This window comes from Canis lupus, chromosome 5 (assembly GCF_048164855.1).
Source record: "Canis lupus baileyi chromosome 5, mCanLup2.hap1, whole genome shotgun sequence".
In the NCBI taxonomy this organism is placed as follows: domain Eukaryota; kingdom Metazoa; phylum Chordata; class Mammalia; order Carnivora; family Canidae; genus Canis; species Canis lupus.
The window spans coordinates 13,741,825-13,767,364 of record NC_132842.1 but is presented as its reverse complement, the minus strand read 5'-3'; the positions used below and the strand labels follow the sequence as shown (position 1 = coordinate 13,767,364).

At 32.5% G+C, this 25,540-nt stretch overlaps 1 protein-coding gene and 1 long non-coding RNA gene across 16 annotated transcripts in view; one reads left to right on the top strand and one right to left on the bottom strand.

Annotated features, from left to right (window-relative positions):
- ZEB1 (zinc finger E-box binding homeobox 1) overlaps window positions 1-25,540 on the top strand; it is a 180,991-nt gene that overhangs the window by 42,636 nt on the left and 112,815 nt on the right. For 4 of the 14 annotated variants that reach the window (XM_072825498.1, XM_072825494.1, XM_072825495.1 and 1 more), the window contains exons 2-4: window positions 1,240-1,398; window positions 16,110-16,252; window positions 22,201-22,268. The exons of 3 other annotated variants lie outside the window; for them this stretch is intronic. In XM_072825498.1, coding sequence (XP_072681599.1) covers window positions 22,259-22,268 — 10 coding nt within the window. In that variant the 5' untranslated portion in view covers window positions 1,240-1,398; window positions 16,110-16,252; window positions 22,201-22,258. The remainder of the gene's footprint in view (window positions 1-1,239; window positions 1,399-16,109; window positions 16,253-22,200; window positions 22,269-25,540) is intronic. 7 more of the 14 variants (XM_072825504.1, XM_072825501.1, XM_072825505.1 and 4 more) reach the window with 3 other exon arrangements.
- Window positions 5,189-25,540, bottom strand: part of LOC140633241 (uncharacterized) — a 57,634-nt gene continuing 37,282 nt past the window's right edge. The window contains exons 3-5 of one of the 2 annotated variants that reach the window (XR_012030877.1): window positions 11,790-11,852; window positions 10,214-10,310; window positions 5,189-5,305 (exon numbers count right to left, since the gene is read on the bottom strand). This is a non-coding gene — a long non-coding RNA (uncharacterized lncRNA). Of the gene's footprint in view, window positions 5,306-7,948; window positions 8,046-10,213; window positions 10,311-11,789; window positions 11,853-25,540 lie in introns of those variants that run through there. The other variant, XR_012030876.1, reaches the window with a different exon arrangement.

Sequence of the window (25,540 nt, the reverse complement as noted above, 5' to 3'; positions counted from 1 at the left end):
TTGGATAAAGTAGAATGAGCCTTTTCTAAGATGTCAAATTGGGGTCAGTGTGATTAATTCAAAAGACATGGCAGTTTTGTTAAGCTCTGCACTTGTTCTGAAGTCAATTTCTCTTGATTTAACCATAAATTAATTAGTTGCCTTATATTCTCTATATATAATCCTTTAGTATCAGGTTGATAGCAGAAAGCTTGTCAGGGGCTAGGTTGGATAGATGTACATGTGCCCATGCACATGTGCTCATGTATGTGTACGAGAGAAAGCATAGATATCTGGGAATTGGGGCTACATGGTATGTTCAGAATTCTGGTCTGAGTATTACATAATTATCTAGTTATGTGCACTTAATAGTAGACTACTGACATGCAGAAAAAACTTTTAATCAGTGGTAAATGTGATACTTCAGGAAATAAGGACCTGTTTTCCATTCCTTTCAGCTTTATTCTATTGTATATTTTCCAAACACTTAAATTGTCAAAAATAAAATATTTTTGAAATGGGTCAACTTGTGTAGCTGGGTGGAAATATTGGAGCTCTGCAGTATATCTTAATAGCATATGGGAACAGTTTAATATGCCTAATATTTGAGAAGCATCAAAACAGACTGTAAAACTCAACAATCATAAAGGTTAGTGGTTAAGAATCATATATAATTGACAGGCTCTACAAAGATAGCTATAATAATTGAGAGAAAAATAGCCTAAATTTGGTGCAGAAAAGTAACTGAGTTGTTTTGCACTGTTACTAGAAGTTTACATCCATAGAGCTTTGTCTTTTCAATAAAAAGAATGAAATTTGCAGGCGGAGCATGTCTTTTCAGTGTAACCTTTAGCTTTTTATGGTATGTACTACTACAAGTAATTGATGATTTAATATATTTTGTGATTGTAGGTAATACTATCAAAATGTTTCTAAGTATTAAAGTTAGTTTTAAGGTGGAGTCAGTGTTTGACACAATTTAATTTTGAGACTGTATAATTTATAGATATGTTAATTTGGATTACAAAATAATTGAGGGAATTTTGTTAGAAGAAATTGAAGTTTACTTAAAACTGTTCTCTGAACATATTAGAATTTTAGAGGGTTTTTTTCTTTCTTTTGTCCTAGCATTTCTTCTTAAACATAATGTAATGACTTGAAAGGAGATAAATATCGCTCACTTTATTTTCCAGTTTAGAGTCATTGCTCATTATCAGTTGGTAGGTGTGGAAACAACTTAATAAAGTTTGGGTAATTTAGTTTCAGTTTAAATTCTCAACTGGCAATTGGCCGAAAACTCCCATCAGAAGACGTGAGCATCAAAATGTCCTTTTGTGATTTGGCTACTGTCTGCTTGACATAGGAAGGCCCTATCAAGAAAAACTAATGGAGTGATTAACTATCAAAAGAAAATCAATGGTAAGAGTTTTCATTTAAATTACAGTGTGTGTGTGTGTGTGTGTGTGTGTGTGTAAAGCATATCAATTTATTTGAATTAAAATTTTAGAACTTTAGAAATGTAGACAAATGTTTGGATTTATATGTCTGTGATTTACATTTGTAATAAAATAAATGCAAAGAATAGTTTTATAGACAAGTGATCTTATATGCTTAATGTTGATAAGAAAATACTAGTTAAAAGTATGAAGAATCAGTTACATAATTTATATAGTTTAACAGATTTGACTTTCTTATAGTTCTGTGGTTATCTTTAAAAAATAACATATAAATATTGCTTGAGTGAAGCTTAACTTTTTTAAAAAACAAATTTATACCAAACTGAATTTGTTAGTTTCATAGATGTTTCTTACTAAAGTAAGTCGTAAGTTTTGCAGTAAAATAGTCTGTTGATCTCTGTTTTGTTTTTTACTTCCATAGTAAAATGATGGGGCTGGGGGGAGAGAAAGAAAGTGTATCATGTAATGAAATCCACTTAGTTTAACATTAGGTCTTTAAAACTGTATCATTGCTACTATATCTCTGTGGAAAATATTAAATTATCAGGATTAGATGTTTATATAGCAAAAATGAAGTAGAATATCTATTCATAATATAGCATTTATCAAATTTTGGTGATAAAATCAGACATCTCCCCCTGCCTTACACAAGTTTGCATTGAGAAAATAATGTCAGTTATATGCTTCAGGTGACCTTAAACCTAACATTTTTATTCTGTTTGTATTTGCTCTCTTTATACCCCTTTATTTGGACATCTGTGTCCCATCAGATTTGTGATTAGTCACATTAACTTCGGACAGAAGTGGCAGTAGTAACTTATAAAGGTTGAAATCAGAAATTGCTGTTTGTCAGAGCTTATTTTAGTAACATTATGGACATAGTAGCTTTGTGATAACTGGATAATGGGTGATGAAGCTCAGATATTAATAATATATTGTGATTCTTGTCAAATTTATAGTTTTTGAGATTGAGTAATTTTTCTTGCTCTATTAGAGATGTCAAAGTGATGATAACTGAATGTGACCATGTTTTTAACAATTTTCTAGAGCTTAGTAATAAACATATCATGAATAGCACATGTGGCAAGCACCTAGTACAGCATCTGTCATTATGTAAGCATTCAAACATTGACAGTGAACTAAGTACTCTAGATGGTAACATCTGTCCTTCAATCTATCTACCTCGTAATTCCAATTTTTATAGATTGTTATGTGTCATCCATTCAGCTAGGTGCTGAGGATAAAATGGCATGGTTAAAAATAGAGATACTTTTCTACCTGCTCTTGAACTTCCATTGTAGATAGTAATTATAGTGTAGAAAAAATTTTGCGAATGTAAAATTGCCACTGGAACTAATACTATGGAAAGGCAGAAGTCGCTCTGAGAGTAAAAATGTGGTGGGTGTGTAAATAAAGCACAGAACCCACACATTTATTTCTTAAAGTGAATTGATAACTTGTTTTTTTTTTTTAACTTTTAAAGTTTAATTCTATTTAAGTGTGGGTATCTTCTAAAGAAGATATGCAGAAAGACTACATTTTAACTGGGGAGAAATACATTTTTATGCTGTTATTTTATTATATTCCTGAAGAATTTAAACAAAGTAGCAAGAATTTAGTCAAAGTAGCATTCTCCTCGAAGAATTTCACTTATAGGAGAAAAGTGTTACAGGATGCTTTAACATTTCAGGATTGAATGCAATGAATGAGGGCCTTGATTTCTTCAGCTGAATTTAAGTTAATTAAAGGATGTCAACCATAAAATAATTACTCTCCTTTCTTAGCAACTGTTCCATTCTATTTTCAAGCTAGTACAGGAATTTATTTATCATTCCTTCAAATCACTGAGTTGTTACATGTAGACATTTATTAATGGCAGTATGATTACCTTAATCAACTTTTATCCCTTTTTGAAGGAAAAGAATGTAAAATTTGTGTATCTTTTGTATATTATAACATATATTTATTAAATTTTTGAAAATAAAACATTCATAGGCCTAATGTTTACACTTTCTCTGTGGGACACACAGAATCTCATCTAAGGGAAAGTCTCTAGTGATGTTTGAAGAATTAGAAAATTCGTTGTTTTGTATGTTCAATCTGTCAACATTTTTTAAAACTCTAATTGAAGACTAGCTTTTCTTTATTCATCTCATAGTTATAAGCAAATTGAATTAGGGCATACAATCTAGTATGCAACTAAAATTTGAAAAGCTTAGTTTTACAACAGAAGTGATCTTTCCCTAACTTACTACTAAAATAATGTAAGCTATTTACAATATTCAAGAAATGTCTTTTTTCAAAGAGCAAAATTGCAATTAAGTCTATTGTTAACTTTTAACTTAAAATTATGTTGAATTTCATCTCTACAGAGACCTCTAAATTTAATTTTTCCTGGATATACTCAAAAGAAGTTCACCAACCTCAGTATTCTGATTTGAAGTTCTTAGCTCAAATATCTAGGCAGGTCTGCCTATCAATGCTGGAAGAAAGATGTCCCTTCCATACTTCTAGGATTGTTTTGGGGAAAATGTTCCTTGCTGGGTGACATGCCTTGCAGTGCCCATGATATTCTATTTTATTGACAGCTCTTTTTGCTTCTGTGCAGTTTGCTTTGATTGGTCTGTGACGTCAGTTGGAGAACTGGGCATTAGCCACACAAAGATATTTTTTAAATGTAGATATGTAAGCCTCACAGATGGAAGAGGATACATTTCTTTTACTGAAATGAATGAAAAATAACCCTGTTTCAAAGCAAGCAAAGGTCTGCCAGAGGTTATCAGTTTTTAATTATGTAACTTTTCAGTATAAAAAACAATGTGGTGTCTGATTGGGCACATAAGTTGTCATATAATGGCTTCTCTTCAGAATTTTGGGACTACTGCTGACTGAAGAAATGGTGATTAATGATGGTGCTGAATTGGAAGTTTAAGAAAGGAAATTTTTAGTAAAAATGTTTACAATTGTTGGAAGAAAAAACATTTTCAGCTCAATAGATAAAGAAGAACCTCTTAAATGTGGAAAATAAAATGGAATGTCTTCCATTTTTTTAAGAATCTATGACAGAAATGATAAAGAAGGAATTCTTCCTGATATAAATCATAAGGATTATTTGGAGGAAATTTGTGGCATAGTCATATAATAAGTATATACAGTATTATATAAAATAGTTGTCACTAGAAATTTTATGCTACTATTTATGGTAGGATCTTTACTAAATAAAGTTAAGAAATAAAAGAACAAATCCAATCCATTCATTCTACAAATTCTTAACTGACAACCTGCTTTATGTCAGGCATGGCACTAGACATTGGAAGCATACTCATGAATAAGACTGATATGACCCTCTAATTTATAGTCTGTCAGGGAAGATAGGGATTGAACAAATAATTACAATAAAGTTTAGTGGCTTGTGACATTTTGAAAACAAAGCAGTCCTTTCTTAAGCATACCTTGAGAATTGATCTCTAGTATGCCAATCATTTAATCAGCTTACTTCACGAAATGAAGTTATTCATTTTGACATAAAAATTGGACTAAAATTTTGGGAGTCAGTCTTAGAAATTAGTAGAGACTTAAATAGTCTTGGTTTTTCTATGGCTTATTTAAAACAAACTACTAAGGAAAAATGAGTACCAAGAAATGTGAATATAAGTAGAACAAACTCATAATGCCTTATGTATGTTATACACTATACAGATCATTTAATAAAATCATGAAAGCAGTATTACATGAAAAATTTCAAAGTCATAGTGGTTAAGGAGTTGCCCTTTAGAGTTAGACTGATTGGATTTGAGTAATAACTGACACTTGAATGCTTTGCAGTTTCAGAAAACTTGCATAACTCTTCTGATCTTCAGTTTCCTCATCTGTAAAATGGGGATAATAATATAAAATTTTATAACATATCTTATAAAATATTATTTGATGTGTATAAAATGTCTAAAACAGCATCTGGCCCATAGAAAATGCTTACGGGGCCACATGTGTTGTTGAAGTTAACAAAAACAATAACAATAATGAAATAATTTCCCCATGTCAAAATGTTCTGCCTAATTCACAAAGTTGGGCCAACTGAAGTAATTTCAGAATGTTGCTTTCAATATATAGGTATTGCACTACAAAGAACTACTATCCTTTTTGCTGCTAACAAAATCTCAGTGAAATTCTCACCCAGGTTTTAGGCCCTCTTTAGCAGCTATACAGCAGTCACTCAAAGGCCTCCATAGAGTGCCATCTCCAGAGCCAGGGTTATCTCAGCATTTAACCTAAGACTCGGTGCATCCCAGTATCATGGAACTGATCCTCCTTGTCTAAGAAAGGAAGTAGCAAAGATCTTATTTACCCATGGGAGATAAGCCCAAACCAGATTAGAGTAAGTTTGGGAAGGAAGTAACTATGTTGATATTAAGTATTTTTTTTCCTGCAGAAATCTAAACAATGGATTTCTTCTTATAATAGGTTTGCAATATATTTGTAAAATTTGTAAACTTAACCATATGTAGCACTACTTGTTACTTTGCTCATGTTAGAAAATAAATTTTCTGCCATAAAATAGTCGTATATTACATTACTACTTCTGTATGTAATTTGAGAAACTATTTTTTAAATTTATAAAAAAATGTATTTTTATGTAGACTTTTACTGTATCTTTTAGTTTGATAGCCAAGAAAAATGTTTGTAAGACTTAAATAACTTTTGCTAAGTAATTCTAGTTGAAAAACAATTTCAGGGTAAAATTTAATATGACATTTTCAAGTCTGCATATGTAAAATTATAATTTAAATCTGTGGATTCAATTTAATTATCATACTAAGTACAAGCAAGTACTCCAATTAATTGTTTTCAGATAAAATATTTGAATTAAATCTAAAGTATTTCATAACCTAGTTTTCATTTGTAACGTGGAAATACTTCTTTCACTATAAAATGCTGAGAGAAAATTCTTTAAATACTACACATGTAGTTTCCCTTGATCACAATGAGTTTGAATAAGATCAGTCAGTAATTATCTATTAAAGACATACTATCTAGCACTTGCTAGCAATAGAATCATGGTAACCTAAAATAATCATACCACCACTCTGTTTAGGCCCTAGGAAGAATACTTAGACATGAAGCAGAAAATCTAAGACCTAGATCTTGTTCTGCTACTAATAAACAGAGGAATCTTAGATATAGAACCTATTAAAATTGTGAGGCCATCTTAGCATCTCAAGTTTAATCATCATATATGTGTGTATGTATGTCTCTATGTGTACACATATGTATGCATCCATCCTAAATTAATGTGCTGAATTGAAATAAAAGGATAAGACTTCATTAAGTTTTTTTAATTCATTAAGTTTTTCAATATTCAAATATACAGAGTAAAGAATTCTGTACTACAAAATATTTTACATGATTCCTTCGGGAAACAACATTACTGATTTTTACATATACTATTTTAGGACCTCTCAAATATTTTCATTTAAATTATGTACTGTTCCAAAATTTCACAAAGGGAATATAAACTTTCTTCAGTGTGCCTAATTTCAAACTGGATTTCCTTGTTAAGTGATTCTTTTTTTCTAATAAACATTTTCAGTAGATAACCAAATTATTTTTTATACCAATATATATTTTTATATATCAACTCACTTTTTATAAACCAGTTTTAAATAGCTACAGTCATTACCAGCTCTACTGTTGCAACATTATTAAGACATCCCTAGTTCTGTAACATCATGAATTCTCAGATTAGTTTTACTAATTCATCAAAAGAAAGACTAAAGCATTTTAAGAGAAAAGAAAACAAGCATAATTTATGTGTATACGCACACACGCACACACTTGTTGTACAAAGTGATCTCAGTGACTCACTTAAACACCATTCACTGCTGCTAAAGAGGAGAGGATAGTTGGGAGTAGCTAATCAAAGCACCAATGATATTATTAGTGTTGTAGAGTTCTATGCCCTGACTGGTTTTAAGTCAAGTGAATATTGGGTCGAAAATGTTGTATTTATATCTACTAACCATAAGAACTTGCTTGATATGTTTATTGAACTATTAGATGCTACTATAATCATAATTAGAATAATTTTTTATGTAAAAATTAATGAATTAAAATTGATACCTTTTTAAGCTTAATAGAAGATTTAAGAACACCTGTATTAGGAGCTACAACATTTTAAGTATTAAAATGCTACAAGGGTATTGAGTGAAAATATCTTTGGGGCAAGAATTAACACTTAAGTCTATAAGTTATTTGGAGGAAATATTAAAGCAATCATATGAAAGAAGACTAAAATTTATAAGAAAATAAAATTAACAAAGAAAAAATTTTCTTTGGAGAATGCTTAATTGTGGTGTCATGTGGAAAAAATTGTTATACATCATTAAGCAATCATTGATACAGTAAAAGTGAAGTCAAGAACCAGCAAAAATAACCTAATTGCTATGAAAATAAGATGACAAGTAGACAATCCTATCTTAGGCTGTAGAATTCTTTTTATAAGGGAAAGAGTACCTGACCACTGCTGCTCTTTGATAGAGGCTCATGAAGGCATGCATAAAGGGCTCCTGGAAATCTTTCAGGTTTAAATGTGTTTCTGCCACATACTTCACCCTTTAGAAATTCATTTAAATTTTTAAAAGAAGCATATAAATCCAAATATCCCTATGGATGTTAAACTTTTATCTGTCATTCACTGAATACCTAAGTACCTACTTACTAAATATAAAATTTTGTGCTTTTACACTTAGCACAGTGAGGCTGTAACACACTACCTCCTGTTACTTAGCTGAGACCAGTCAGTCTCATTCAGAGAAGGGAATATCCAATTGGTTAAAGAAGGGGTCATTTGAATATTGGAACAATTTTTGAAAATGTAGACCCAACTAATATAATAAGACCCAACCATTAAAATAAGGCAGCAGCATAAGTTTATTGAGATTTGAAGGAGGTAGGAAAGTAGCAAAATAATCTACCTTGCATTGATTCAGTGTGCCCAACAAACTGTAACATCGTTTGTTTCTTTTGGGGGTACAAATTATTTTCTTCTGAAAAATTTTTCCCTAAAGTACTATTGGACTAGAATTAAACATTTTTTTCTGTACAGATGTTTATATACACTGTAACAATATAAGCAAGTCTAATTGTTTTTTTTTAGTATAGTTCATGTACAGTGTCAGTTTCCTCATCAGTAAAAGAGAGATCATAGTATATTTCTGACACAACTGTTGAGATATTCAGTAAAATAACATGTAAAGAAAAAAAGAATCCACTGTTCTACATAATAGACATTTAACCAAGATTAAGTTCTAACTCATTGATTTTGTTTTCCTGGGTTCCTGACAACCAGGAAGGGTTTGCCTTAGCTACAGTGAGGATTCTGGTCTCTAGGTATGAGCTACGTTTTGGAGAATTCTGGCTGAGAGAGGGAGTAGAGGAGAACTCAAGTAGGTAATTTGAGATGCAAAGGAAAGATAGAAGGTTCAGTGACATGGAGGTTTTGCAGAAAAGCAAATGGGAAAAAATCAATTTTAAAATGAATCTTTTAGAATGCGAACATGTCTATTGCCATTTGCAGGACAGTCCATCATATATTCTGCATCCTTGCTTTGTATAGATTGTGAATGTTTGGTGTTTAATAGGGTAGTAAATAAAAGTTCTGTTTTTACTTTCATGAGAATATATTTGGCTTATTAGGTGATATTCCTGGGGCCTGAATTTTAAAAATTTATTGTAAAAAATTTCAAACATATACAAAAGAAGAGAGACTAGTCTAATAAATGCCCTCTGTCGGTGGCCCAAATTAAACAGCCAAATTATGCCACATTTGCTTCATCCACTTCCTCCTTTTTTTCTTAACTATTCTGAAGCAGACCCCATATTTTAGCTCTTTTTACTCCTACATTCTTCAGTATGCATTTCTTTTTTTTCTTAAAAAAGAGACATTTTTTACATAAACATAACATCTTTCTGACATCAAACAAAATTAATAATAATTATGTATGACCTGACATTATCTCCCTATTCAGTTTCCTCCACTTTTGTTTCAAAAATGCCATGTACCATTTGGGGTTGTTCATGAGGAATGCACACAGGATCCTTCTTCTCTTCCTCTTTACTTCCTATTCATGACTTATTAAAGAAACTGAATAAGTTCTCCCCTGTAACATCCCTATTCTGGATTTTTCTGTCAGCTTTCTCAGTTCACTTACTTCTCTAACCTCTGAGTTGCCTGCAAATTAGAAGTTAGCTCAACATACTTAATTAAAGTTCAGCTTTTATTTTGGCTCATGATGGGGCAGGTGGACAGGAAGACTTCATACATGGGACTTCTCCTTCAGACTGCATCACATTAGAGAGCGTATAAAGTCTCCTTGTCATGCTTTTAGTGATGCTGAAATTGGTCTGGTGATAGTCCAGTCTCCTCTCATTGTTTCATCCCTTGCTGGTTGTTCTCTCAATCAGTTCTGTCATTAGGGTTTGCAAGATAATAAATTTTTAATCTGCTACCCCTTCCACATTCATTAGTGGAAATTCTTCTATAAAGAATTTCTCTTGTGAACTATGGCTTTTGGATTTCCCTGACATAGTTCATCCTAAATAGAAACCTGGTGCTTTTGATAGATCTTAAATCCCTAGTTTAATGCCCAAGAGTAACTTTAGATATGAGGAGCACATGGCACTTACGTACCCATGTAATTGTAGGATTTTTATATAATAAAAGTATTTCATATGTGATTTTCATGAATATTGTCAGTATTAGGATAACTTTGTATAATTACCATATTCAGTTTTAATCAGGCTGGAATTGAGGACCTTTTCCTGGTTCTGCTTGGTCAGATGTACTGCCTTGTGGTAAGTTATGGATGATAAGTTGAGCTTCAAGGAATAGGAAACTTCATTAAGTCAGCAAACTAAACCCGTATCTCCTAGCAGAGTAGTAGCATAGGTAGGGATGATTTTATATTGCTATAATTATAAATTCAAGAATAAAACAATCACCATTTTTATTAGTTTATTCAACAATCAACACTAACTCCATTTTTACTTAACACTGTCAATGGACAAAACCTGAAGAAGAAGAAATAAAACCAAAATATTTCATTTTTAGATGACATGATTGATTAGGGAAACATATGGCAGTCAGCTTTAAAACTGTTTATGTACAATAAAAATTCAGTGAAGTACAGAATACAACGTATCTTTACATTGGTAATAATGGAAAAAGACCCAACTCAGAATTGTAACACATCAAAATATAATACTTAACAATAAATTTGAGAGAGGTGTTAGAACTTTAGAAAGAAACTATTAATATATTTGAAAATATTTTAAGATCAAATAAATGGAAACTTTCTGAATCATGAGAATATTGGAAAATTGGCTATAAGTAATTTATAGATTTCTGGGTTTACTTCTAATTTTCAAAATTCCTAGTGATTTTTTAAGACTCATATACTTATTTAAAGAGAGCACAGCGAGAGGGGCAGGAGAGGGAGAGAATCTCCAACAGACTACCCACTGAGCCCCATCCCTGGGCTCTGTCCCAGGACCTTGAGATCATGACCTGAGCTGAAACCAAGAGTCAGAAGCTTAACTGACTGCCCCACTCAGGTGCCCCTCTAAGTGATTTATAGTGATTCTGCAGTGGGGGAAGTCTCACCCCTGATATGTATCAGAAACCTTTTAAGGCAACAATGTCTAAATTAGTAGAGTGATGCAGGAATAGATAGGCAGCCTGGCTAACTACAAGAGACCTCTGTGCCTCTTGGGAGATTTAAATATAAACTTTACTTGACCCTGACTTCCTGGTCAGTGAGAGTTAAGAGAAATGCTCTTCATCCTGTGACTTACAGATGAGATTTCTGTGCCTGACTAATGCATTTCATATTTCTTACTTCTGCTTGCATGCCACCCTGATTTCTGCTAGTGCCAATACAGGTATGAAATTGGCCCCTTTAGCGAGTTTCAAAAACTTAGCAGTTTTTAGTTTACCAGCAGACTTTTTTTCTTGGTCTTTGAGCAAAATGTTACTGTCCACATCCATGCCCTCTTTCCTAAGTAAATATAGTTGGTTTCTTAAGGGGAATTCTGAAGATTAAACCTTTTTTCCATTTTGTAAAACATGGATCATTGCAGCATTATTAGGAATCCAAAATTAGTCCCATCTACATATAACAACTGAATATATGATAAAAACTCTTTCCTATAGGAGAGACCACCTAAAGGATTATTTATTCAATATTGTTAGATCGTAGTCTTCGGTGGTATAACTGCAAAACTGATTAGACCAAAAAAAATGTTTCATTTGTGTTTTATACAACCATAGGAATTTAAAAGAAAAAGCATATACTATACCTTTGCATCTCATGTTTGATGCATTAGTGTAAGTCACCAAGATATAAAGATGTACTTGAATATCTGAAAAAAATTGTTAGACTGAAATATTGTAATTAAAAGGATCATGGGAGATTGTAGGAAATCTCTGCATTTGAAGTTGCAAATAAAATGATAATAGCTTTAATAATTTTATATTATTGCAGAATTTGCTAATTTAGGCATCAAGATCCTAGTATATAAGTGAGAGAAAATATGATAGATTAAGAATATGAAAATAAATATGAATAATAAATGCAGGAAAATACCTACCCATGTACTTATTACAAAGTTACGAGTAAAATGATTTTGCAGTTTTTTCACTGTATTAAAGGAATTAAATTTTTTTAGAAAGAAATCTAATATTGGCAAGATAAGCCATGATCAACACCAAACACTTTTGGAATGTAACACCAGGAGTATATGCTGAGAGTCACAATACTGTTCAGATATTTCACTAATAAGGAATTTAGGAAATAAATATTGTGCTAATTATAAGTCATAGATATAGAAAAAATGACTTAAATAGGACACAATGTAAAATATCATGTTTTCTTTAAATAGTTTTTTTTTGAGGACTCTAAAACAATTGTCCAATAGAACTTTCATGTTGATGAGAAGTTCTGTAATTTGCACTTCCCAATATGGTATCTATTAGGCACATGTGAACACATGAAATGTGGCTAAAGCAACTGAGGAACTTAATTTTACATTTCATTTAACGTTATTTGCACTGAAATACTCATGTAGGGCTAGTGACCATGGTATTGGACAGTGCAGTGCTAGAAATACAGAGAAATGTTAGGTGGAAAAAAATAAATTGTTAGTAATTTAGTAATTGCCAAAAAATTAATAAGTTTATATGATGTGATTACAAGTATGTAAATTCGGGATCCCTGGGTGGCGCAGCAGTTTGGCGCCTGCCTTTGGCCCAGGGCGCGATCCTGGAGACCCAGGATCAAGTCCCACGTCGGGCTCCCGGTGCATGGAGCCTGCTTCACCCTCTGCCTGTGTCTCTGCCCCTCTCTCTCTCTCTCTCTCTCTGTGTGACTATCATAAATAAATAAAGAAAAAAAATAAAAAAAGCAAGTATGTAAATTCCTGTATGTACATAAGGAGAATAATACTCAGAATTAAAATATCTGTGTTAGGATTGGAGGAAATGGGTGACTTTTTAAAAATGCTGATTTAAAACATCAGTTGAAAACAATACATCACTCTAGCATTATGCTGCTCAGTATAATAACCACTAGCCTGATGTGGCAATTTTCATTTAAATTAATTTAAATTAAGTAAAACTAAAAATTCAGTTCCTCAGTCACACTAGCCACATTTCAAGTGCTCAGTAGCACACATAGCTAATGTTTACCATTTAGACAGAGGAGATATAGAACATTTCTACCATTGCAAAAAATGCTGTTGTATAGATTTACAGAGCTGATAAAAGAATGTACTGCAACGAGTCATTGATTATGTATTAGTCAATAATTTCTAAGAGCACAAATGAATTAAAACTGGAAAGTGGTTTTAGTAAAAAGTGTAAGGAACAGTATCATAAGACCTTATACTTGTAACTTAGATCAGCACTCCATAAAGTATGGGCTGCCAACTAGTTCTGATTATATCATTCCATGACTAAATGCTTCATCTCAATTTCATACTTGTTTAGCAACATTTATAGCAATACGATAGTTATCTGTCATGCAAGCACATCACCTATCTTATCTCATTGAACTGATCTAGTTATTAATGAAGCTGCCTGTAGAATTCTATGTAGTATGAGCTGAGTATTAGCTGTGAGCAGTAGTCCACGAGTATGGATTCTCAATGGGAATAAAAACAGTTCTTTACTACAAATGATTTCACCCATATGTGAAGTTTAAGAAACAAATCAAATGACCATAAGGGAAGGGGGGAAAAAAGAGGGAAGCAAACCATAGAGATTCTTAATGATAGAGAACAAACTGAGGGTTTATGGAGGTGGGTGGGGAATGGGCTAGATGGGTGATTGGTATTATGGAGGACATTTGTGATGAGCACTGGGTGTTATATACAACTGATGAATCCCTAATTCTACTCCTGAAATCAATATTACACTGTAGATTAACTAGAATTTAGTACAAATTTGGGGAGAAAAACAGTACTATAGGCAGGATGAAAAACAGGTCAAGAGGAAAAAGAGAAAGGCTGCTCAGGGCAATTTTGTAAGGAACTTAAGTTGTTAGTATAGCATAATAATATAGTTGCAAGTGAAATTAAAAATTGAACACTAAATATCTGAACATGATAGACTTCATCCCTCCTTGCTGTAGAAACAAGGCAAAAGATTCATTCTTCAACAGTGTGAATAAGGATTGTAAAGGAATTCTTCCTAGTCAATGCCTCTATTTTAGGTTCCCTCTTCTCCTCCTGCGCATGGAGGGGATCCAGCCAGCTAGCAGAATCTTTTTCTTTTAGCAGAATTTCCAACTTCACATTTTCCTTTACCCCTTCTAAGCTCCTTTTGGCATACTGTTACACTTAGTTCTTTGTAACTCTTTTCATATCTTCCCCACAAAGTTTGTTTCAGAGGCTTGTAAAATGTCCAAAATGGGAAAATTGTTTTAGACTGAGCTTCTCATGCTTTGTTTTAAAATTTCCCCTTTTCAAGTTTATGCTTGATTCCCTGATACAAGACATTCAATTGAATTATTTGTGAAATGTGGAAAGCTTTTTACTACTGTAATTAAGGTATAATCTGTCAGCTAAACCGTTGTTTTAATGATACAGGGTAAGCATAATCCTAGACTTACTACCTGTATTCTTATTGTGATTTTGGCAGTATATCATGAATGTCCTTTCCCTGAAATGAAATGCCCCTTATGGGCTGTCCAGTTTGTTTTGAGGACCAATTCCATATTTGTGGAATTTGGGGTCAAATGGAAGCAAGTACTAAATAATTGTTCTTTCTTCTGATTCTAGGGACCTTGCATTTTGGGTTAAAAATCATATTCAGTCCTTGAATATGACTGATTCAATATGAATCAGTCAATATGACTGATTAATCTGATTTTAGCATTCTTTTTCTCCTTAGTTTATCAAATTTGAAAAAGATTAGAAAACACTTGATGGAAATCAGTCTGTTTTCAATAACAGTCTATAAGTTACAGAAAAATAAATGAGTAGTGTTCAGCATTTCTTGTTTAAATTTTGTGTTTTTTGAGATTGAACAAATTGTACGTATTTATTTAAAAAATATATAAATATGCTGATAGAATGGCATCTTCTGATTTCATTGTAATATTTTGATTTGCTTTAGTTGAGCAGAATTCTAGATAATTATCACTTGGTTTACATAGTATAGTATCTTTAAAAGATGAAAAATAATGCTAATGTGTTAAGCATGTTCCTTCTTAGCTCTATTAATCTTACTTTATTTGATATTTGGTAATATGTTTTTAAGGTACAGTATATGATTCCTGATCTGAACAAAGTATTCCATTTCTTTTTAGGATTTGGGTTGTAATAATAGATTTATAGCATTTCTCATTAAGTATGTTAAGGTACAGCATTTAATATGTAAATAGAGTTTTATATTGCTAATATTATTTCTATTTATCATGCTTCAGACTCCTCAGAATATTTGTAGTTTTCTATTTTATTTTATGCAAGTTTTGACCTTGAGGATATTGACTGATGGGTTAATATTTTTCCTATTCCCTTTTTTTAGTGCTTATGTTTTAGAAACTATTTAAGGTTTTTTAGGTAATCAGTGTTTAAAAAACAAGCTAAAACCCTTTTCCTTTGCAAGCTTATATTCTAGTGGATTGCTTCATATATGATTCTGTGGCAATTAACACAACCAGAAGGCTAGTTTTCTATTGTCAGTAAATGCATTATGTCATTATTTGGAAATACAGAGATACAGAAAAATGGGGGGAAATTTCTTCTAACTCAGTGAGTCTCGCTCATTGTTCTGTGATGAATTTAGCTTTACTGATGTTTTTAATTGAATTTACAAGAATGATCATTTGTCAACCCAAGATTTCTCTGCATTTTTCTCAACTTCCCAACTGATAATTCAGTGCTGACATAAAGTTAAACTAGCCACTGAAGGTTTTAGGCTTAAGGAGTAGTATTTGGAGCATGCAATATTCCTTAGAGAAGATACTCTTTTTTTGAAGATGATAATGTGGTTTTGGAATACTCAGGATTTTATCTAATTTCTTTTTTTCAGAACCTACATTTTGTACTATAGGTAGATAAGCTTGAACCAGATGGTATGATCTCAGTATAATATTTTACTCTTCTCTCCTCCTTCAGGAAAATCTTTAACTTCCACCACAAGAAGATTAAAAAGAGGTCCCTCCTGCACCAAGAAAGATCTGCAGATCTTTTTCAGTGTTCTTGGAGGTGTGGGGTGTGAGAACTTGATCAGTTTGTGTCAACCACCTTGTTCTCTAAAGGTAAGCACTGTGTAGTGAGTGCACACTCATGAGCCCAAGCTCCTAATGCAGGTCTGGTTTTGGAATGCTCCATTGAGGATTTGAGGCCATCAGACTTCCTCATTCATAGACGGATGGCCTAGGCAGCCACTTGTGGGCAAGGCATCACACACGTACATCAAGAGATGGTTTTCCTTGTTTAGAAGTGAGGCATATCCTAGAGATGTATGGGTGGGGTTTTTTTGTTTTGTTTTGTTTTATTTTAAATCCCAATTTTAATAAAACTTGTCTTCTAGTTCAGCCGGCATTTAAATCAGTTTAGTAACTGCTATGGTTGATCCCTCATCAAGAACTCTTCTTGGATGTCTTCAGGTTTACATTCAAGAATTTTGAAGCAGTGATAGCGGTTTAAGCAGTCTGGTGATTTAATAGCTTAAATTGATATAAACTACTCTGAAGAGTTGTTTTTATGATCTTTCTGAAGCTGTCTCTTACCTTCAGAGAAAGTTTCTTAAACCATTTTTTAAATCTGTATTAAGATTCAGAAAGTATGGAAGCAAAGACCTTCTTAATCTTTAGTAAGTATATGATCATAAAATTGCTTATGGCAGATCCTAATTGAAAAAAGTTACTTAAAATGAGAGGTATTTTTCCTATCTTACAGCTTTTCCCTATCTCTAGGAAATAAAGAAATATACATTGTTGGTTCCATAAGACAAACCTCATAAAGGACAAATAAATTAGTGTCTCACTTTTACTTCTACTAAACTCTAATATCAGAAAACCTTATTGTTCTATCATACAGTGTATTGACACCTCCCAAAAAGACCAGCTCTAAATTAAATTGTCATTTGAATACCATTCGTTGACTATGAAGAAGAACAGGAGCATGTTGATTTTGAAAATGTCAAGATTAAAAGTAGGTTAGCATTAAATAAGATAATTTGGGCTGCCACCAAGAGATTAAACGTCTAACAAAACATTCGTGTTGTAGTCACCAGGATACTATAGTATTGACAATGATGATTTAAGGTGCTGATGAAGAAATTAATTAGTATACATCTAGTTTCATTTATCTTTTTTTTTTTTCCTTAAAGTGACCTTGGAAACTTTAGTTCTAAAAGATGTGAACTTCTAGAATGAAGCATTAAATTTGGGAGAAATCTGTTGATTTTTATCTAGTAGCTCTATCTTTGGTTTATGATAAATTTTATTGTCTTTTTAAAATAATTATTCTTCCTATATCTGCATAATAAAAGATATTAAGGAGGAAAAAAAAAACCCTTTGCATTTGCTGTTAGAATGGGGAAAAAATGGAGCTGAGACTTTTTTTGGAAAAACTTTGAGAACCAGTTTACTGTTTTGTTATGAAAATAGTTGAGGAATTAGAACTGGTCTTGCTGTTGTAACTGTCAGCAACTTTAAAATATTTAAATCTTCAAAGTAGGTATGATATAGCTAATATAGTGAAGATGTAGAGATTACTGTGTATTTGGAAATAACCTATATATAATTCTTTTGAACTTTTATTTGTCAGAGTATGTTAAACATTTTTAACTTTTATAATGGCATGAGACAGAATAGATGAATGCATTAACTCTTTGAGCCAGTTTAGAAAAAAATTTGAATTGAAAGTCAAACCAACTGAAAATGTAAGGATATAAGAATAACTAAATAGATTATTATGTGGTGCCTAGACTAAAGCATTATTGTAGCTGAATTTTTTAAATAAAAAAACTACCCCATCTTTTTAAAAATGAGTTGTTTTACAATAGTATTGGCAATATATTTTATAAAAAGAAAAATTTATTTCACCACATTGCAACTAGTGTTCTAATTTCAAATAAGTTATGTAGCATGGATATATATAATGGGGACCACTAAGATCTTGCCTTCTGTATCTAGGGTATGAAAAATAAGATCTTTTTTAAACAATTCTTATTAATAACATAAGACTTCCATTCATATTAGGCATTAAAGTAAACTATTGTTCTTTGATTTTTATAACATATGGAAGTGAAAACCCAACATATTGGCACTAAGGAATTCATCTCTTGGAAATGGAACTAGGATCTGTTATGTATACATATGCACATTTAATCATATACACATATACATCCTAGTATTTATTTCTTCTTTTGAATTATGTAAGAATGATTTGTCAAAGATCAGGTTTCTGATTTGTCTTTCACTAGCACTTAGATGTCAGGTTTTGTTTTTATTTTTAAAGAGTCATAGCTAATCCATGGAAACTGTCCCTACTAGAAATTTAGTTTCTTTGACATAATCATACTCCCTACCTATTCTAATAGCTAAAGGGAGGTAAGAGAGGCAGCTCTATGTTTACCAGTATTGATATTGTTTTTGCCAGTATTGATATTTTAGAGAAAGAACAAGGGCATTTTAGCCCAGCCCTCTCCTTAGAGCCATCTAGTCCAACACTCTTCAGTAAAAATATAATACAAACCACAAATACATATATAGCTGTAAGTTTGTTTTGTAGCCACATTAAAAAGGGAAAAAGAAAAGCGAAATTAATTTTAATTACATTTAAATAACCTAATATATCTAAAATATTACTTCAACATGTAATCAGTATAAAAATTTATGAGACATTTTACTTTTATTCAATGACGTATTCAAAATTTGATGTGTATTTTACACTTACAGAAAATTGTCTATTGAACTAGCCACATTCAAGTACGCAACAGCCACATGTAGCTAATAGCTACTGTATTAGTGCAGATCTACACCAAGAGTGAAGCTCCCATTTTTAGCCTCATCCATGCTGAATTCCACTGGGTGACTCTGTAAGCTACCCTTACCCAGGTTTAGAGTCGCCAGATTTAGCAGAAAACAAAAAAATCAAGAACAAAAAGCAGAATACCCAGTTTAATTTGAATTTCTGGTAAATAACGAGTAACTGTTCAGTATAATTGTCACCCATGCTATACTTGGAATGTACGTAGGAAAAAAAATGTTTATTTGCAATATAGATTAAACTGGGTGCCTGTATTTTATATGGCAATCCTATGCTGGTTTTAACTAAGTAGAAGACATCATCAGGCTTCCTAGATACTTGTAGGACTAGAGGGTAGAGAATCTCTTCCTCTGCAGGGAATTTTGATAACCCCCTCAAAATCAGCATGCAAACCAGAAACTATCTACAGCCCGTTTCTTTGTAATTCTCTAAGATATTTAAGACAGAAGATGGGTTTTTATCGTGGAAACTCAATCCTTAAAATTTAAACATTATAAATCTAAATTATTACATTAAGCTTAAAGGTTTATAAAATTTTATGGCTTGTGTGATTAGTTACTTGAGTTTCTAAAATAGAAATTATCTAAAGCATATTGCTAGTATCACCTCTTATGAAAAACATTTTACCCTTGATAACAGTCTTGGCAGTTTTCAGGGTCTTAGCTATTTCAAGTTAGTTTCTTACCATTGGTGCCCACTGCAGCTATCACATCATCTCGAGTTGGCAAGCATTAACACAAAATATTAGGATGCTAAATGCCAAGATAAGACTTATTTTACATGGCAAGTATTTAAGTACTTGTAATTCTGTGCTCTGGTATTGATCATTGGACCCTGACACAGTCGACAGCCTGAGGGCTTCTTTTTCAGAAGAACAGCTTTCATCCTTATTTTTTAACATTCTTAATGTTCAAGTTTTAGCACCATTTTGAAGCATGTAACAGTTTCTATAGTAGTAGATCTATCCCTCTTAACCTCTAAAAAGGAGACCATTTATAATTCGTGTTCTCTAAGGACAGTAATTACACCAGCTCCACACTCCCTCTCAGGGGGAACACTTGCCTTCACGAGGTGAATGACTTTAGGTAACAGGTCTGCATTACCAGCAAGGCAGATAGATCCAGCCGCCAGTGCGGTTTGCAGTTTAGCAGTTCAGTTTAAGCTATGGCGCATTCCAAATCCATTCATGCTTAGGAGAATGTACCCAAGAGTGTGGATATGTTTATAATTACTGCATTTCCTTCAGAGAACAAGAATTACAGGTAAGGTTTGTTTTAATGTGTTGGTTTTTTTCTTTTTTGCAGTGATCCAAAAATTATTTTTATATAAGAAATTTAAGGATCTGAAAGTATTACTCTTTTCCTGAAACAGTCACCTAAAAAGTCTCAAATATAGCCTATGTTATATAATAGTTTTCTTCCTCAGTCTAAGAAGGAATTGAACCTGGAAAGGAGGGGAGTGGGAAGAGACAACTTATTGTCATTTGAAAGCTGTGAATATCACACATTTTCATGTCTAGAAATATCCAGGTTTATGTAAGAATCTTACTTTGCCTAACTTCTAAGGTCTGAGGTATGAATTATTTTGTCAAATTAACACCTACATCTATATATAGATAAGGTGTTCAGCCTTTGTGAGTTAATATCTTTAACAGCAATGAGTAAATTTCTGAATTGTGTTTGGGTTTTCACTTTTATTCTCAAGACTGACTTCCTTTGGTTTAAAGATTTTAACCTTATTTCTGAAACCAAAATTTAAAGCTGTAAAATATCTTAAAATGTAGTTCCTTTTTTTTACCCAGTGATGTTTGGATGAACTTTAAAGGGTCTGTGAATCCCCTGAAATTATAATAAAATTTCACATGTATGTGTATTTTGCTGGGAAGAGTGTACATAATTTTCATCCTATTCTTGAAGGGTTTTGCAACAAAAAATTTGGTTAACAGCCACTGATAAGTCTAACACTATCACTTTACTGATAAGCTGAATTTTAAAGAATACGTTATTTGCCTTTACTCATTTGAAATTTAATACTTGTAAAAAGTATAAAGTTTGGTTCTAAAAAAACATTGTACTTGTTTTTAGAAGGAAAAGTTTTACCTTGAATTAATTAAATTTGAGAATATCAGCCTAACGGGGAGCAGTTTATTTGCTACTAGTTTCTTCCATTCTACCCTTTGACTGTAATCTTTACCAGCTGTTACATAAAAATGGCCCCTCAGTAAAGAGTGAGACTATTCTTAAAGATCAGTTAAAGAAAAAATGAATTATCTATTATAATTTGATTCCTACTTTTTTTCCTCTTTTCAAATCCCTTATTCAAAGAGAGTAAAACTCAAGAAAATAGGCAAATAATGTTATTTTGAGAATATTAAAAAAGCAGTTAATTGCTTTAATTAACATCACACTGAGCAGTGTTGCCTGAGACTCCTTCTAGTTCTGTCTCTAAAGAAAGTCTACAGTAGACTGTACATACTTCACGTTTTTCTGTGATGAGAGTATTTTAAGGTCATTCATTTTTTTATTAGAAGATGTTTTATTATTACAGTAGAATTTTAGTAAGTAATCAAATTCTATATTAAGGAAACTAATACTTTTTCAAATTAAAGGAAATACCTTTTTTTACTTTTTTTTTTTCTTTCTGGTAGCCACGAAAGTGTGCCTAATTCAGGATGTAATGAATTTATACCATTTTTGAAGTTAGAATGAAGAGAAATTTGAGGGATGATTCACAAAAAAGCGGTCATTCCCAAAAGCAGAAAACAGTAAGACAACTTAGGACACTACCTATATATTTTTTAAAGATTTTATTATTTGAGAGAGAGAGAGAAAGAGAGCGTGCACATATAAGCCGGGGAAGAGGAAGAGGGAGAACAGACTCCCATCTGAGTAGGGAGCCCAGTTCGGGCTCAATCCCAGGACCCCAGGATCATGACCTGAGCCGAGGCAGATGCCTAACCAAATGAGCCACCCTTATTTTTTATTTAAATTTAATATTTAATTTTAATATTTAATTTTTAATAATATTTAATAAGTAAATATTTAATAATTTAATTTTTCTTAAAGATTCTAAAATACATAATATAAAGCTCATTATAGAAAATGGTGTTGATTTCTGAAATAGATTACAGTTTTGATTCCCTTCCCTCCCTTTGGGAATTCTCAAAGTGATTATTTATCACTTATGCTCTTTTGCTTTGCTTTTGTAGAACCTAACCTTTCAAGAGAACCAGATTTGGTTTTTCATCCAAGAAGAACAGTTTGTATATGCTACCCAGTAAGCCATTTATGTTACTTTCTGTAGGTAATTGTAACAAATAAAAGTTGTATTTTTACTTTTAATTCATCAAATTATTTTATGTTTAAAATAGAAAAGCTTAATTTTTTCTTAGGAACATTTACAAATATTTAGAAATAGTTTTTCTTTAATTTGAGGTAGAGCAATTTTAAATATTCTATGCTTTCAAAGAAATTGATAAAATTAATTCACCTACTCAGTTCATTAAATCACTAGTACAAGTTTGGTTTACATGGCAGCTTAAAAATAATCCAACATCTGAACATAGATGAGTAGAAGTTTACTTAACAGTCAATTTCATATCAATTTCATTAACATAGATTATGGTTTAAAATAGAAGTTTCAAAAAAAATAGAAGTTTCAAATAAACCAAAATAATTAAAAGTAGCCTCTGCATGCCTACATGCATGGCTTATATCTTTCTGTGTATAAACAATTTAGCATTTAACTCTTTTCAGTTCATGTGTCAAAACTCTTTAACAGTTTCACTGTTTATACTGCAGTACATAGACTTTGAAACTGCCACAACTGCTTTTCATATTCTTGTTTAGGAAATAAATTTATTCCATCAGTCATCAAACATATAGAAAATTATGAGAATAGAGTGGTAGATAAAATAAATTCCCTGCACTCCTAGAAACTATAGCTTGCTAAAGATGTGTGATGGAGTGGTATGAAGAAGATAGGATTCTAACCTAATCTGGGGGTCAGAGAAGACTTCTTTGCCAAAATGAAATTTTAACTGAACCTGAAGCATTCTTAGGGGTTGTCAAACAAAATGGGAAGGCAGAATAAGCATACGTGAAAGCCCTGAAGGAAGAAATAAGACACAATGAAGAGAAAATACTTAGGAGAGAGGGAAAGGATCTTTAAAGTATCTTTAAAATCATTATCAGATATTTGGCCTTTGGGCTTTAGCTTAAGAACAGTGGGAAGACATTGAACATTGTATTTTATTTTTCCTAGAATTTTTAATGAAAGCATAATAATACAGTAGAAAAGTGAGCATATCATAAGTATATTGCTCCATGAATTCTCACAAGGTGAATACTCCTATGTGACCATCACCCAGATGAGGAAACAGAACAGCATCAGCCCCTAAAAGTTCCCTGTCCTTTTTCCTTCCAGTGAGTTTTGCTACCCCACCCACAAGGACACCTCTCACCTGACTTCTTACTACATAGATAGTATTGCCTATATTGTACTTTATATAAACGGGGCCTTACAGTATATGCTCATTTCAGAGGAGTGAAAGAAGTCAGACACAATATTCTGATTTTGAGATTTGCCCATATTACTGATAATGGTTGCTGATTAGTCTTGTGGCTATATGCCTCATATCAATGTACCGTGAGACTTGCCACATCTGCCCCATGAAGGATAGAAAGATGTGAAGTCAGCAAGTTTCACAGTAAGTCCAGGGGAGAGATAATGGGGTTTGAGCTGGTGTGGTGACAGTAAGGATGAAGAGAAGTGGGCACATTAGAGAGAGATTTAGGAGTAAGAATTTTTAGCGCATGCAGATTAATTAAATGAGCTGAGGAATACAGAGACACCAGGATGACTCATGGGTTTCTGACTTGAGCAGGAGTGGGTGGTGGTACCCTTTAAGTCCAAACACTGGAGAGGAATGGATTGTATGAGTTTTAGTGGTAGAAGGGGATAATGAGGTTAGCATCCATATATTTGAGGTATGAACCATTGCACAGGTCTGCTTTGTACAGCTAAAGACCTGTTTATTAACTGAATGAATGCATGACTTGACATTCATTAATAACGGCGCTAACAAAGAACTCTTATACTTGGGGAAAGTTGTAAATCTTATCTTCTCACTATCTCTTGTTTTACAAATTTCATAAGGTACGGTTTCTAATGTTTGTAGGCATGGTTTTGTCCTATCATATTTTTTTCCATATATCTGTATGTATAGTTATATTTCCCCTACTGTACTGCTAACAACATGCATGTGAAGTCATATCTTCCCATACATATGATATAAAAGGCATTGTAATGCCTCCGTACTTTAAAAATTGTGCTTCTATCATTATAATCTTGAATTAGTGTACAATAGCCACACTTTAAAGTGAGTTTATTCATATGGAATGATTGGCAACATTTAAAGTGACTGCAATAAATATTCATTAAATTTTGGTAGAGGAAAGGAGTGATAAAAATGAGGTGAAACCTGAAGCCTAAGCACAAGACTAAGTAGGGAGCTGCAGAGAATCTTAGATGTCAGGAAGCAGAATGAAAGCTCCTGGTTTTAGAGGGATGAGATACTAAAGGGGCTAGATGGGAATTATGAAGTAGGAACTCTGCGTACTTTGCAGTGCTGCCTGGGACTGATGCCCTTGGGAAATTTTATGGGAAGAGGAATACTGGATATAGCACTGAATTAATAAGCAAATGCTTAGCACATAGTGGAATACTTAATAGACTTGGCAGTTTACACCACTAAGTTATGATTTAGTGTTCTATTTAGCCCACAAAATTTGAACTAAAAGCATTTTATCATGTCCATGGAAAACACCAGTAAGCAATCATGATCATAATTTTCAGTTTATGGGATTTTCCCTAGCTTTAGGATCTGTCACTGTTTATTCTGTGTTTTCAAAATTAAATACTCCCATTTCACTTCATGGAGTTGGGTTTTTGATTTTTTTTTTTTTTTTGGTTTGGTTTCAAATTTTTGCCAAATCAACATTTATATAGGGAAATCAAACCAGTACTTTTTAAAGCCATTGGAGTTGATTAATTTATTCAATATACATTTATGAAAAATATCCCATATTTGTAATAGCTTTATAGCCTAGGATAATGATGCAAAAGAAGTATTTCTGCCTTTTGTTACTGGCACAATAGTTGGGAGACTAAACATACAAAAACAGTGTGATAATGCAAATTATTATTGGATTAACTGAATAGTGTTGTAAAACCAGTGCATTCAGGGGAAAAAAAGTTATGCTATCAGAGAAGAAATGATGGAGGTGGTAGAATTTAATTTTGGTCCCAGTGGATAAGTAGAATTTGAGTATGTGTGGCAAGAGCATTGCAGGCAAGGGTGCCATCATGAGAAAAGTACAGAAATAAATATGGCATATATTGGGCACAGTGAGAAACTGGCCAGACTGCAGCAGAGACACAGACTGTGTGTGGAGAGACAAAAACGTTTCATTAAGACCATGTTGTAAGAAGCTTTGAGTTACTCAAACATCCACCAGCAATAAGAGTGTGGATTGTTGTGTTGATTT